Below are 15,567 nucleotides of genomic sequence, written 5' to 3' on the forward strand. Positions count from 1 at the left end.
ATTGTGCGTTCGAGGAAAGGTCGTAGGAGGGGGGAGGACGAACAACGACATGTACTACACCCACTTGTCACGTATTCGTTCCACCATAGAGGGGAGGGGGGAGTGGCAGCTTCAAGAAGAACCCTAAGGTATGTCTTCATAAAGACTCATTTGATAAGATCGTATGCTATTATTTACGTATATGTAAGTGAAACTTGTCAGGAGGAATCTACCTTATCCCCATGGTAAGCGCACGAAATGTGATCGTCACCACGGCGAAGACTACCCCTTCGAGGGTAGAACCTATGAGATGACAACCTGTGGTGTAATATTCCCAAACGTGTAGAAGCGCCCCCTCCCTTTTTTTTTTTTTTCAACCTCACGGAATATAGCCCCGATTCCAAGCCGCAGAAGGAAGTTCATGAAAGAAAGGCAAAAGACGCAATGTTAAAAAGGGTGGTAACCTCTTTTGATCACCCGCGAAGGAATTCCTCTCCTCACGTTCAAGAAAGGTAGTCATAGTACGAAATAGCCACACCTATAACCACATCGCTCCATCTAGAAAAAGGCATTTCGTTCTATGCAGATCCTTCCATTCCCGTGTTACACATTTTATAAAATGAACGAATGGCATAACACTCAAGTATAGAACTGGCGGAAAGATCTCGATCCACTTTCTCAGTTTCCTCCAAAGAAGTACATTTAAGAAGTTCACACGAATACTCAGTTCCTACATTATGGAGAATCCTCACCTAGTGCCCGACGAAAGGGGACATGAGAAAATGGTTAAGCAGTGGAATGGAAGAGAAGATGAAGGTAGTGATTCCACACCATTGAGCAAGACCCATCGAAGAGCACACATGAACAAATTCTCAAGTGTCCTGATTAGAGTTATCCTAGGCAAAAAACATATGGGAAGAGAACAACTCCAGTTGGTTTATACAAAGGAGAAAGTTTATCACTGCAATAAGTGGAACAGAGGTATCAAACGTTCATACACTCATATACGCAAAAGTGCGGGAACATCTGGCGCTTTGCATAGCATCTGCACAACTCACCCAGGTAGCTCAAAGGAAAAGGATACAAATGAGGAGGTTTTCCACTCTAAAAAGGAACTAATTAAAAAGTGCTACCAATACCAAAGGAGGGTGCGTCAAATGTTAAAAAGATATAAACAAGTCATTCAAAATAGGCAAGACGATGTAGAGGGGGAAAATAACTCCAGGTATTTCTTGCTGACACCAAGGAGGAATCTGCATCTGATACGCAATGGGAAGAAAAAGGATCCATCATTAATGAGGAGAAAAATGTCCCCCAAAAGATTAAACGATTGTTACATGAACGAGTGGAATGTCCCCCACAAAGGAGTACTTAAAATTTTAAGTGGGATTACAGCACATATATCACTTACTTCCAAGCGTTGGAAACCGAAGGGGGAGAAACTCAGCGCCAATGAACAGATAACCCACCTGATAAGGGAAAAGGAGTCCATTTTAAGCCTATGCAAGAGGGTTAAAAATGTAGTGCTTCTCATGGAAAGCGAAAATTTTGAAGTAATCACAAAATGCATGGAGATTATGAAATCTTTCATTCATACATATGGAGAAACCTTTCTATGGCTTCTACACATATTGCGACAGCAGGATGTGGATTCCAAGACAAGTGCTTCTATAACAGTTCAGCGTAGAAGGGGAGACTGCACAAGAAAACAGATCAAGAGAGTTGAGAACGGATTTGCCAAGAAGTGTCCATCACAGATTGAGAGTCTATTTTCTCCAAAGAAGCTTCACTCCTTTGTATATCTCTTTACGCGAGTGTTTACCTCTTATGTCTATTTGCTTTTTCACGCTCTGCGCAAGTATAAGGGGAACTTACAAAAGAGATGTGTTTTGCTAAAAATTGCAATTATTAACAAGGGTGACACATCATACAAAAGGGTAGAGCATGATAAAGTATCAGTCAAGGGTGGGATCAAAGTACCACCCGCACCAAACGTGGAGTTTACCAAGAAAGGTGAACCCAATTATTATAAAAGCTTCTTTATCGCTATCATCTGTAAACTTTCCAGTAGTAGCAACTTTGCATTTCTACCTTTTTCGAAGAGTGAAACCCATGTGAAGGATGTAAAACTTGTCTTTGTCTACCTCCTTCAGACCCTCTTAAGAATCATAAGGAAGAGTTATCAGAAGAGGGACAATCTCCATTTGGAGAAAAAAAAAAATGAACATTGCACAAATTGTGAAGTAAGATTGGAGCGAGTAGCACATCTGGTTGAGGAGCAAATTTTGTGCATCCTTTTAAAAAAAAAATTTTTTTTTCACTTTGAAGAACTTCTCATATATGGTGATGAGAGTAAGGAGGGGAGGTCTCCTACTGGATGTCCTCTCAAATGGGCTGAGCATATTATTCACCAAATTTTAAAGCAACGCAGGAGGGAACAGTTTTGGCTTCGAAAATATTATAAGATGTATCTTCACTTTCTGAGGTATATCGAAAGGGTTCACTTTTTCAAAGGAGAAAAAATTATGCCCCTCAAGAAGAGACATTATTTTTCATTTTACAATGGAGAGGAATCATTTCGAGACGAAGGAAAAGGGGTATGGTTGTCCTGTTTTAAAGAAAAATTTAGAAAAATAAAAAACGAGTTTTATATACACATGGGAAAAAAGTACTTTCTGCTCTTCACAATCATGTCTTGTTCGAAAGGGTCCCAAGGGGCGACTCCCTTTTTGAAAATATTTTTAAAAATTTTATTTTCCCTATCGGAGCAGAAGAATTTCCTTTTGCAGTTTTACTTTTACAGGATGAGAATTTTGGAGTTCATGCTGCACTGTATTGGAGGAAGTAGCTGTGGAAATCAGTCACAGGGTATTTCATCTAAAGCAGTTGGCATGCGCAAGGAAGGAGATGAACAATCTTCTCACATACGGTGCAAAGTTCACACCAGTGGAAAGGAGATAAAGGAAAAAGATAACCACCCCTGCATTCTCAGCCCCCCCGATAGTGGGCAAAGTGAAAAAGTGGCTAAACCGATTTTTATTCGACCACTTGCATTAAATCGTCTTCAGAACCGCTCTCCGAGATACTTCGTCCAGAGGAAGTCACCCATGTTGGAGGAGGGGACCAACGAATTATGCACCTCTCTATCATCAGAGATACATTATCACCAACATCATCGTGGAAATTCTTGGCGCAGAATGAATGGAAAGGCACAACGGTCTGAGGAAAGAACCAATTCGGTAACTATAAATGGGGTATATTGTCGGGAGAAGGTTGCACATATTGGGAATGCTCTCCAAAATATCGATGTCGAGACGTGGACAGTCCTCTTGATTTTTTCCCTCTGTACATCATACAGTAGGAAGGACCTGAACTGCTTCTACTTCAATGAGAATTACTACGGTCAGTATGAAGAGGTTATAGACAGATTTAACAATCTCATCGACGTCTTGAAGGGGAAGACATGCAGTTTTCCCAAAATTCCACGCAAGTACGCCCCGCTTGATGAACTTATAAACGCGGAGGAAATACCGATCATGAAGGTTTTGCAGATTCATTTGAACCAACAGAATTCACAAAAGCTTCTTCACCGCGTAAAAAAATACATACAGGGGAAGGAGATATTGCAGATTCTGTACAACCTTGCCGTGCTTAGCAACATGAAGCATTTGCGTTTTGTGAGAAAAATTAATGAAGACGGGAATGGAACGGTACACTTATGTTCTCATTCAATTTTCCGACATAAACCATTCATTATAAAGTTGATAAAGATAGATAAGCATATCAAAGAAAATTATGCTTTTAAAAACATTTTCGATGAAATAAAATACCTCCGAACATTTCAACATGTTCATGGGAGCATATGCCAAATGTATCAATACGGGGTTAAAAAAAATGGCGATTATAGAACCTTCACTTATTACATACTTATGCAGCATTATGATGACAATTTAAAAAATTATATAAATTATTTACACAAAGATTATTTGCTAAAAAGAGAAAAAATTGTGTGTGGAAATTTGTTGCCCTTTGGGGAGTTCCAGGTGATGGACAGAAATGGAAATTTAATGTTCAGAAAAAAAAGAATTTTTAAAAAAATAACAAATGAAATCCCCCAATGGAGGGGACAATACAAAGAAGGAAAATCCACAAAAATTAATTTATCATTATATTATGACATGTTGAGAAAGAGCATCCACATGAAGGTAACCCAGTTACAACACGTAACGCATGTTTTGATGTTATTCGCACAAATTGTACAAACCGTTATGCGCATACATAGAAGACGGATAACCCATTTTGACATTAACTCAAGTAACATTTTAGTAAATTACAACGGATCTGCTTTGTCATCATTAAATGAGAAAGCTCTTTTCGATGGAGCCCCATATCGTCGGAATGGATACCACAAGAAGGGAGAAGAATTTCTCCAAGAAGGAAAAAAAACATGTTTTTCATTTTTTGCACCTTGGATGAATTACCTGACCCGTTCAGGCAAAAAAGTAAAAACGAAAAAAATGGAAATAACAGGGAAAAGTGGAAGCACAGAGGAAAATTTAAACTCAATGAATAATAACACAACGGGGGGGATCAATCTGGACAGAATGAGACTCGTGCCCAGTTCGCAGTGTTATGCTACACCTGTCCAAAGAAGACATATCTCGAGTATGGGTGAAGTTCCTAACCTTCCATCTATCGTCATTAACGACTTTGGAGAAAGTAAAGCCTTTTTCAGCAATAAGGATTTCCTATTTTTTCGAACAAGCAGGGGAAACGAAATGATGGCTGCGCCTGAGCTGATGAAAATGGGTGCGCGGAAGGAAAAGCGAGGATGTGGCACAGTTCTAGATAACCACATGTTCCGCATCAACACTGCGGATTCAGCAAGAAAGTGGCGGCGAGTAAAAATGTACAATCGAATTAAAGGAAATTCATCGAACTTTAAAATTGTTATCCGAATGGTAAGAAGCCAAAGCATTATCGGCTTGAAGAAAAAAGAAAGTCATAGCAGTGTGGGAAGAAGCAATCCCCACAGATTGAACATTCGGAAGATTTCTCCATTTCGATATTGCAAAAAACAGATTGATGAAATGAAGGGACTGCTAAAAAAGAAGCTTTTAAAGAGGCAAATCTTTCGCACAAGAAGAAGAGACATCCAAAAAAGCGACGTGTGGTTACTTGGTTTTCTACTTTTCGAAATGATTACAAATGAGGCATTAACAAATGAGTGCAATAATATATTTTTGTACATAAAGATAGATCAGAGGAAAGACCTACTTGATAAAATGATTAACAAAAAAATTGATAACAATTTGAAGAAAATAAAAAAATTTTTCCATTTTTTTTTCCAGTTTGATGTGAGGAAGAGGAAATCCATCGACGAAATATATGCACACTGTCGTCAGCTCTATCTTTATTATGACGCAAAGTTAAGGAGGCATAGCGAATTGCTAAAACGGGTTGAGGGAACAGACGTAACTAGTTCCTTTCCAAAGGAAAAACCTCATATGCTCAATGAGGAGGGTGTCTTCCCCACTCGAGGGACAAATATTCGACTGTTTCTTTCGCAACACGTGGTAGTAAAAAGTAACGGGAGTTACTCACTCCACACTTTGGAGTCACATACCCATCCCGTTACAAATTATAAGAAGGAAAATAAAATTATAGCCAATGACAAGCATAATTTCGTCTCTTATATCGTTGTGAAGAATGGACAGTACGCAGAACTGCCTCTGAACGTGCGTTACCCATCATGTGTTAGTGGACGCCCCTTCGAAATGGTGCAATCTGTGAGGAATGCCAAAATGCTGCTCCGCGGACTGACCACATATAACATACTGAAGGTGGGAAATGTTTACCTCCTTCCTCACATGGACAAGAAAGGAAAGGAGTTTGTCTGTTTGCCCGAATTCGGTGAAAGCACAGTTTTTGTTTTTCCCCCGAAGTTTAATGAACAGCTAATTTCTCTTTATAACAGCAGGAAGAGACGCATCACGCGTATTCCCACATTGTATTTAAAAAAAAAAATCTTTTATAAAAAAAGCAAAAACACAAAAAATGTATTTTATAGGCATCTTAACAAAGTTACGAGGAGAGGTAGCCCAACGTGGAACCACTTGTGTAAACATAGCAAAATGAAGATCTACAAAAATAAGATGAAAAATCTTGTCCATTTTTTTTTTTTTTTTTTTATGAACATTCAGGTAAAAATCCACCAGCTAGCTAATTCGACAGATAAAAAAAAAACATTTTTTTTTATTTTGGGAAATGAAAAAAGTGAGTACCATGTTAACTCCGTCGAGAAAATACATGCATGGGAACCCTACAATTTCGCAAATCTTTTTTTGTTTTTTTTTGTGTGTGTCACGTTGAAGACAGATCCAGTGGATTTATTTTTCCTTTTGCAAACGAACGAGTTCTTTTCTTTGTCAGAAATGGACACTGTTTTGTTGCAACTGCTTATGCGTACCTTTTTTTTAAGTTAACCCGGAGTGCTTCGCTCGTTCAACGTTGTGGACACGAAGGGACAAACCTAGGGAGAAAACAGGAGAACAAATGTATAATCGCAGTTACACGCAACAACGCTAGGTTACAATTCTCAAAATTTTGTTGTTATTTTCCAATTCGGGGATCATCCCAATTTGACCGCCCCTTTCTGTACATCTCCATTTTTCCATCCATAGTTCATGAATTAGTTCTCCTGTCTTTGCGTAATGTAATCAGTTACGCTAAGCGTTCTCGTAGTGCACTTCATCAAGGGGGACATTACTGTGCCCCGCTGTTCGGTCTCATTCGATCTTCCTAAAACGATTTTTTTTTTTTTTTTGCTAAGTAACGCATTTATTCGGAATCTGCTAGGAACATATCTGAGATAGCAAAGACAATATTTTTAAATTCGTTTTTTTGCAAAATTTTTAATATTTTAAAACAAGGGCCATACAATGTGACACATACACTTTATGCACACATATACAAAAGAAGCGCAACTCAAAGGGGCGTACCTTCCAAAGTTTTCATTTTTTGCTCTTCACTTGTTTCCTCCATCATCTGGTCGAAAATATAATCCGCTAGGGAGGTGTAGTCCTTGGCACTGCAAAGCACGGTGAGGGGGCAAGCGATCAATCAAATTGGAATACAAATTGGCATACAAATTGGCATACAAATTGGCATACAAATTGGCAACACAAAATACAACGCGTAGTAATTAGCAAATGTGAGCAACAGCACCATGGTAAATGTTACATGCATAGTATCAACAAAAAGTGGATTTCCGTTGCGACGCAATTTGGAAGGGGACACACCTTTCTTTTCCCCACGGACATTACCTCGTTACAGTCCCTATATCAGAAAAAAAGGCCACTGATCCTTTGGACAGGTATAAAACATGGCTACACCATTTCTCCATATAATCGAAAATGTGTGTCGAATAAATGATGATACAGTTGTACTTTATACATTCCCTCTTTAGAAACCTGCAGAAATGGTATGGCGATTCGCATAGGTTCATACATGTCTCCGTTCGGGTGTGCGCTTTCGTCTCCCCTTTAAGGGTATCACCAAATAGGTAGGAGTGGGGGATAACTCCTCATGTAGCGAAATGCACATGCACAGAAAGGAGTACACAGGCGTACACAGGCGTACACCGGCGACTATTCCTACTCCAACAAGAGCTTGCGGGAAATAAGATCCAGCGACTCGGTTGCCTCATCGAAAATGTACACATCCTTTCTCGTTACCAAGTTAACCAGAATTTGAATTTTTTTCTTTTCTCCCTTTGAGGCGGAAGATATAAGTTTGTCTTCGCTGATTTCGAACAGATTTAGTAGCTTCCTATACCTCTTGGAATCTTTGTACTTTGCGAAGAAATCCTTCACCGTGATATTCATTGCGTAATCTGTGAAAGGTGGTGGTAAAAAGATAGCGCAAGGTCAAGTCATTCTGGATGTAACATCCAACTGATTTATCAAACAGACGGAGAGTGCCAAAGAATAGGAACAGTTGTTCCTTTCCTCATACCGTCGCTCCACCAGTCCCCAACGAACCCAATTCTGCTTGACAGCGTGGTGTCATGGAACGCTGGCTTGTTGAACACCAAAACGGATTCCTCCTTTACGAGCTGTAAAAAAGGGGGAGATGTACTTGTGCACATATATATACATATATACATATATACATACGTGCATACGTAAAAATATATATATATCCTTATATGCACTTGTGTAGACGTGCAAGTGCTCGACAAGACCGTTGCGGTATCCCCTCTTCGTGCTCCAACAAAAGAATTCTAACCTTCTTGCCTGCTATGATGCTCAATAGGGTGCTCTTCCCTGCTCCGTTTTTCCCACAAACGACAACTCGCATGCCTTTACTGAACGACAAATTTACATTTTGCAATGCCGCCGTGCTTGTTCTTCCTAATCTATTGTAATAATTATAACTCAAATGGTTTATTACTATTTCGTCCATTTGGGACACGAAGGGGTCTACAGAAAACGGGTACTGTTGTCAGTTCTCTTTGACAAAGGCTGCTAGCCATATCAGTCAATCGTAGTTACGTAGGTGCCAGGTTAATTTTTTCACTAGGGTGGGAGTTGTCGAGGTTTTTTTTACTTTACCACCCATGTGAAAGCTATGTACAAAGAAATGATGGAAAAAGGGGGGGCAAAAAAAAAAAAAAAAAAAAAAAAAAAAAAAAAAAAAAAATTAACAAAACGATACATTGTGTTTATCTACTTGTCATCAGTTCGCCTTACATCGAGTTGGGTTCCCTTATTTTTTTCCACTGGGGGTACGGCTCACAACGCTCTCGTTCTGTATGGCCGGCTTGGTGGTGCAACTATACTTCCATAAAGTCCAATGCAAAAAGAAATAATTTTTTCCATTTTAACAATTTTGCTTTGGGAAATTGGTGTTATCGTGCCGGGGGCAGGTATACCATCGACATGTTATCCTTCACTTTTGTGCAATTTCCTTATGCCATATTTTATTTTTTTTCATTTAATATTTCTTCACTGAGGGGAATTATGTGGAAGGATAAGCAACCTCAGTGTTTGTAATTTCCCAAAATTGTGAGGAGGCATTCCCCTCTTGAGATTCCAAACAACCACGCATAAGGATACAGCTGTTGGCAGATTCGCCTGTTCTTCTGGATCGGTCAATCTCTTGGACGTGCGCGGACAGTTGAGGGGTGAATCCTTAAAGTATACACCTGTATTATATAATTGCATAAACCCCAAATTTATCCACTCCTTTTGAAATGGCCAAAATGGAGGAGTCTTCCAAATACCGAGTGAACAAAATAAAGGACTTGGAAACGCCAACCACTACCATCCTCACCAATGACATACAACCGGAATATATCAACATGGAGTTGCTTCGGAAGATTGAGATTAATAATTTTATCCTGAACTGTCCACTACAGGAGGTATACAAAAACTTGGAGGTATATGAAAAAGCGAAAGAATATTTTTCAAGACATGAAGGAAAAAAGAGCAAATCCTACCTGCACAGTTTCTCCGACTTTGACAACAGCTACAGATACATGAACGTGAGAAATGTTTTGACAAATAATTTTTCAATAAATATTAACAAAAACATAACGATGAAACAGAGTAACCACACGATAATATTTTCCATAGACGACTTTTGCAGATGTGTCCATATTTTTGAGCCAGACATTTTCTGCATCCCATCGGAGGAGATAAAAATAAATGAAGAGGTGGGAAAGAAGAAAAAAGTACGAATAATAACACTAATGGATGAATTCTTAAAAAAAATAAAAAATGTCAAGGAAAACCAAGTGAGTGGAGACTCCGTTTGTATTGTGACTATACCATCCACTATTCATTTTGATAAAGGCACAATAGAGGAAATGTTAAATAAGTACGATACTCTTATTGGGGGGTTCATGCTAAGTGGAATTGGTTACGACGAATCGAATGAAGAGAGGACCTCCCATTTGAACACAATTTTAGCGGTTCTACCGAAAGAAAAGTTGAAGCTTATACAACTAAGTATAGGTACACCCATCGAAATTTTACACTCCATTTATCACGGTATAGACATCATTGAATCTAACTTCCCCTACGAATTGGCAAGAAATGGAAAAGCTATAAATATGCACATAAAAATGGAATCAATGGAAGAGAAATGTACAAACAAAATGCACGATATCAGACATATCAATTTCCAGAATAAAGAAATTTTTATTATAAACTTAAATGATGAAAAATATGCTTTGGATTATTCCCCCATAACCGATAATTCACCTAGAAATGAAACCAAGTCTTATGTACATCATTTGCTCAAGTGTCAGGAGCTCACCGCAAATGTTATTTTGTCCTACCACAATTTATACATGTACAGCATGTTTTTTCAAGAAATTCGAACGCAAATAAGAAGTGGTAATTTTCTCAGTTACATCAGCTGGTTCGTCCAGCGCCACCAACTGGGTTAGAAGAAAGCGCCTGCATTTCCTGCGTCCCATGGCCCAAACCGGTGTGGTAGGGACAGGTGAACAATTTGGCAAATCGGTTGAAGCGAGTACAGCAAAAAAAAAAAAAAAAAAAAAAAATGATGCATGTACCGTTCGCCGTAACTTGCCCTGTCCCATCTGAACATTATCAAAGGTTAAAATTTTCTCAGGCAACATGCCACATTGTCAAAATTTATCCCTCTTATAAAAGCGCAAACTTGTCATTTCCCCCCTCCGTGGAGAATTTTTCTTTTTTCATTCCTCCGAACCATAACAACGTTTCAAACTTTTTTTTGCGTAACATTTGTATCCTTATCCAATTTTGTGAAAACATCGCTTCATTTTTTGTAAAATCCCCTTGGCTACTTTAATTCAATTTAATTCAATTCAATTTTTCTGCACTCAGTGCTGCCTGGAAACGGGGTCATGCGCCCTCCACACACAAAAGGTGGGTCTACACTTTCCCCCCCCCCCCCAGAAAACTCCCTCCCTCGGTAGAAACACGCCTTGCCAACAACCGTGATGGCGTAGTCACTACGGTGCTGTAGCTGTTTGTGATAGACTCCACATGAGACCTGCCGCAATGCCCCCCCCCCTCTTGTCCACACTTCTCCTCCGAACGAAGATATAGAATTACTTCAGGTAAAACAAAATAAAAGTTGGCTTGCGTTTAACATGGAGGAAAAACTTTTGATGAATAAAAAAGGGGGGAACGGCTGCGCAGACATGCACACACATCCGTAAGTACACACATTCACAGGCAGGCACTAACATTTGCGCGCTTGTGTGCAACAACATGAACACTTCCGCATAAGCATACGAATGGATATATAAAAAAAAACAGACACATGTGCGAATACACACGCTCTCACACATACACACACATGGATAACTAGCTACTTGGCTATCATCATTTTGACGAATTCTTCGTAATTGATCTGGCCATCCCCATCAATGTCAGCCTCCCGTATCATTTCGTCCACTTCCTCATTAGTTAGTTTTTCTCCTAAGTTCGTCATGACGTGTCTTAGCTCATCTGCACTTATGTATCCGTCCCCGTCTCGGTCGAAAACTCTGAAGGCCTCAATTAGTTCCTCTTCGGTGTCCGTATCTTTCATTTTTCTCGCCATCAGAGTTAAGAACTCGGGGAAATCGATGGTTCCATTTCCATCTGTGTCTATCTCATTTATCATATCTTGCAATTCTGCTTCCGTTGGATTTTGCCCTAATGATCTCATTACTGTCCCCAATTCCTTGGTTGTTATGGCTATTCGGAGGGAAGGGAAAAAAAAAAAATAATAATAATAAAATAGAAATATATGAACGGTTAATATTTTTTTTTTTTTTTTTTTTTTCTTCCTATTTTGGCTAGCTGACTAGACATTTTAACACAACACGCGCATTCGAGTTGTGTTCTTTTTTTTTTATTATTCTCAATCTGTAAACGAAAACTCATTAGGAGCTCATAGCTGAATTTTCCACGTTAGTGAATAGTTTAAACGTTTCTTTTGACGTTTGAACCGTTCTTGCGCGTGTAGGTGTGTGTGCTTGGCCGCAGCACGGAACACATGCCACGTGTTCTTTGCGAACATCTTATGCCTCTTTCGCATGCATGTTGTTGGGTGTAAAAGCCAACCACGGCTCAGGTGCAAACCGTTAGGGCAAAGAGTAGAAACCAAGTAACACGCTCAGCCACCTTGAAGTGGAACTGTCTACTCGTAGTTCGGTACTCTCCGCCTTTGGGCATTTTCAAACATGCCCTTTCGTAATTGCATTTTCTCATGTGTATGTTCGCATGTTAACTTCGCTCGTTGGCGTATTTTTATGTTTACTTCCATCTCCATCCTTGTCAAACAAGCTGAAGGCCTCCTTGAATTCGGAAATTTGCTCCTCCGTTAACTTGTCTGCCATTGTATTATTGGGCTATGCAGAAAATGCTCGCAGAAATTTTCTGCCTTCTGTTCCTTTTCCCCTCCTTTAGTTGGAATTTAACACATGAAAAACGAATGGGGGATTTTTTTATTTTTCTAAAAATTGATATTTCGATTATCGTGCTGATATGTAGCTTCTGCTAAGAATTATTGTGTACCTTTTTTTTTTTTTTTTTTTTTTTTTTTTTTCTTTTTCAAGTACAAAATTGAGCGAAAATATTGAAAATAAAGAAGGAAAGAAAGGAAGGAAGAAAGAAAAGCGAAGGGAAGGAACGGAGGAAAGAACTACGAAAAAAAAAAAAAAAAAAAAAAAAAAAAGTAAAAAGTAAAAAGTAAAAAACATGGGACGATTACAGGAAGCGATTTAAAAAGCGTCATGTACAAAAATGTGTAATGAGTATGTATGTCCTTCACTTCACTGCGCGAACGCAAACCATGCAAAAAATCACCTTTTATTTTTACTAAAATTTGCCTTTCCGTGCACATTTTAAATTGTCCCTTGTAAGAGAATTCCCTTTCTCATCCAAAGGCCGTGCCCATGTGCCAACATTTTCCCGCAACATGGCACTGCCATAGCGTATCGCCTTTTACTATGTGTGGGCAAAGTCGGGGTTACTTTAACATTTACATTAATTTTTTTTTTTTTTTTTAATTCCTCCTTTATGGGCAGAATTCCTGTCGGACATTACCTTTTTTGCGCAATCAATTTGATGAGGGCTTCCCCTACTTACGCGTATGCGACACGCCGAATTTCTAATCCCCGTGGCACTCCTGTTGGTGTTTGTTAAAAGCAGTTGTATGAATTTGTAAAAGAAGTGATTTCTCTACACACTTACGCAGCTATGATGCCATATTGCTATGCTGCTACATAGCCATACACAAAATTGTGCTTCTTTTTTTTTTTTTTTTTTTTTTTTTTTTTATGCGCATTTGCACTTTTCAGCTGGTGCTGGACGCCTGTACCACGCTTCACCATCTCACACGTATGTTACTCTGTTTTGCGTCGCAGTTACGTATCCGCTGTTTACTACTGTATGCTCATTTAATTGGGCCAGCAGGGCCAGACACGCAGCTCTTTCAAAGACAATTGTCCGGAAGGAAAAACCCACCATGCGGGGGAAAATAATGAAAATTTCGCATGCACAGAAATGCGGCGTGAAAACGGTTGCGCAGAAATTGGCGTAACACAAAATGGAGGGGAAAAAAAAAACGACTAATTGATTATACTTTTAAACAAATTATGTGCCCCTTCCAAGAGACGCAAAAGACGTTATCTGAAAAAGGAAGGGACCTTGGGAACACCAAACATTCCATCGCCATAGGTGTAGACGATTCACCAGTGTAGAGAGAAGTTCTTTTACGTTTCGTAAATGTTGCTAATAAATGAAAAAAAGAAAAAAAAAACTGAATTTTGCCCCCTTAATGAGAGCGACAGAACACCTTGCGGAGACGGTCTCTTCCCACACCTTTGAACTGATTAAGACGAGAGGAGGTTGGCTGATATATATACGGAAAGCACACTTGTTTTGTTTTTAAGAAAAAAATATATGAACAAATGAATAACCATTTTATCTGTTCTGTCTTCCCCCACGTGGCACCTCCGCGTCGTGAAGGATTGGAAGAAGCAAATGGGGAAACACAATAAGTAGGCACGGAAACCCTCAAATTTGGTATGTTGTAGTTAATTCTTTTTCTAACAGCGTTGGTTTTTCTCCCCTGAGTTTGGCCCTCCGCCATCTTGTTGTCTACGTAATGTTCTGCCTCGTATTGTTATACGAAATGGATGAACGGGGGTGTATGAGGTGTAGATAATGGAACGTGCATACGCTTCTTACCGCCTGATCCTTTTCCCGTTGTAAATAAATGCAAGCGGTTGTCTCGCATAATAGGCACCCACAACATATGATGCATAACGCACAAGAATATATTCACGTATTAATTTTGTGGAAGAAATAAAAGGCGCATACGGGGTAAAAACTTCACACATAATGTTACGCATGTGTGTTGTGTAGGTATAAATTATATTCACGCAAAAAAAAAAAAAAAAAAAAAAAAAAAAAAGCCTCTCAGAAATGAATAAGTAATTGTGTGGGAATTGCGCTATGATTACTCTCCTGGGTTTAAATTTTTGTAGGAGGATCTGAATTCAGCAAACCCCCCTTATCGATTACTCTCAAGTGCGCCATCTGTTGGAACGTGAAATGTTGTGGGGGAAAAAAAATGCACATCGTTAAGCATTGCGTGGTAGGAAATAAAATTTATGAATAGCAATTGCCAGGTACTTTCGCACTGTAGGGAGAAAATAAATGACGGATGAGTCACCTGCGGAAATGTACAAGGCAAACCGATCGTTTGGGTGCTGCGACCTCCGAGGCGGCACGGGAGCAAATACATACATGCAGTACCTTTTTTTATATATAAAATAAGTAGTGCGCATTTATAGATTGCCAGGTGAGTACTTGCAGGACCACCTCCCGACTTTGGTGCATATATACATTTGTAATACGCACTACGCAATGGATGGACTCCGCAAGGAATGCACGTGAGAGAAAGCGCAATCAAAGCAACATTACTTAAAAATTAAGGCAGCCCCCCCCACGGAATGTAATCCACCCTCCAGCATTGGAGAAAGAGAAAAACAGGAAAAGCGACACAGCAACGAAGCAGCGTATAGTAGCATATCAGCAAACCGACAAAACACGTTCGTGATGAATTGCCATATGGCATACAATCTCTCAGGAGAAAATTAAAAAAAAAAAAAAAAAAAAAAAAAAATACCCGCGTGTATTAAGTTGCCATCAGAGGCATCCTCTAAGTTTAACGTACAAGTACAAAAAAGAAGGAGGAAAAAGAAGAGAGCACATCAGAAAAAAGTAGCTGAGGGAAGAAAAAAAAAAATAAAAATAAATTGCGCCATCGTTTGTAGAACCTGACGTGACGCATGAATGAGCACCCCCGCAGAAACGCCCCCACGCGTTGCCATTTAAGAAGAGGAATTTTTGAGTCACCACCACTCCCACAGGAGAAAGCTGATACGCTTCGTTACAGAAGGGTTGCAGAAGAAAAGGAAAAAGGAAGAATAACGAGGAACAGCGTGTGAAGTAGGCGCAATAGTAGTTACACCAGGTGAAATAGGCACAAGAAGAAAGGGGCATACCCATGTACCACCCCCGGATCCCCTCA

General features: G+C 39.4%; 4 protein-coding genes across 4 annotated transcripts; 2 read left to right on the forward strand and 2 right to left on the reverse strand.

The window, feature by feature from the left end:
- Nucleotides 1-716: 716 nt before the first annotated feature.
- Nucleotides 717-6,464, forward strand: PKNH_0420500 (protein kinase, putative; the record flags this gene model as incomplete). Its single annotated transcript, XM_002260637.1, has 1 exon — nt 717-6,464. The coding sequence occupies one exon, from the start codon at nt 717-719 to the stop codon at nt 6,462-6,464; it is 5,748 nt and encodes a 1,915-aa protein (XP_002260673.1).
- Nucleotides 6,465-6,819: 355 nt separating this feature from the next.
- PKNH_0420600 (CCR4-associated factor 16, putative) lies at nt 6,820-8,445 on the reverse strand (the record flags this gene model as incomplete). Its single annotated transcript, XM_039113879.1, has 6 exons — nt 6,820-6,845; nt 6,981-7,069; nt 7,305-7,451; nt 7,639-7,873; nt 7,996-8,095; nt 8,269-8,445. The coding sequence occupies 6 exons, from the start codon at nt 8,443-8,445 to the stop codon at nt 6,820-6,822; spliced, it is 774 nt and encodes a 257-aa protein (XP_038969491.1).
- A 790-nt stretch (nt 8,446-9,235) lies between these two features.
- Nucleotides 9,236-10,435, forward strand: PKNH_0420700 (queuine tRNA-ribosyltransferase, putative; the record flags this gene model as incomplete). Its single annotated transcript, XM_002260635.1, has 1 exon — nt 9,236-10,435. One exon carries the CDS (start codon nt 9,236-9,238, stop codon nt 10,433-10,435), a length of 1,200 nt encoding a protein of 399 aa, XP_002260671.1.
- Nucleotides 10,436-11,349: 914 nt separating this feature from the next.
- On the reverse strand, nt 11,350-12,364 carry PKNH_0420800 (calmodulin, putative; the record flags this gene model as incomplete). Its single annotated transcript, XM_002260634.1, has 2 exons — nt 11,350-11,720; nt 12,286-12,364. 2 exons carry the CDS (start codon nt 12,362-12,364, stop codon nt 11,350-11,352), a joined length of 450 nt encoding a protein of 149 aa, XP_002260670.1.
- Nucleotides 12,365-15,567: the final 3,203 nt, after the last annotated feature.

Source organism: Plasmodium knowlesi (assembly GCF_000006355.2).
Source record: "Plasmodium knowlesi strain H genome assembly, chromosome: 4".
Lineage (NCBI taxonomy): Eukaryota > Apicomplexa > Aconoidasida > Haemosporida > Plasmodiidae > Plasmodium > Plasmodium knowlesi.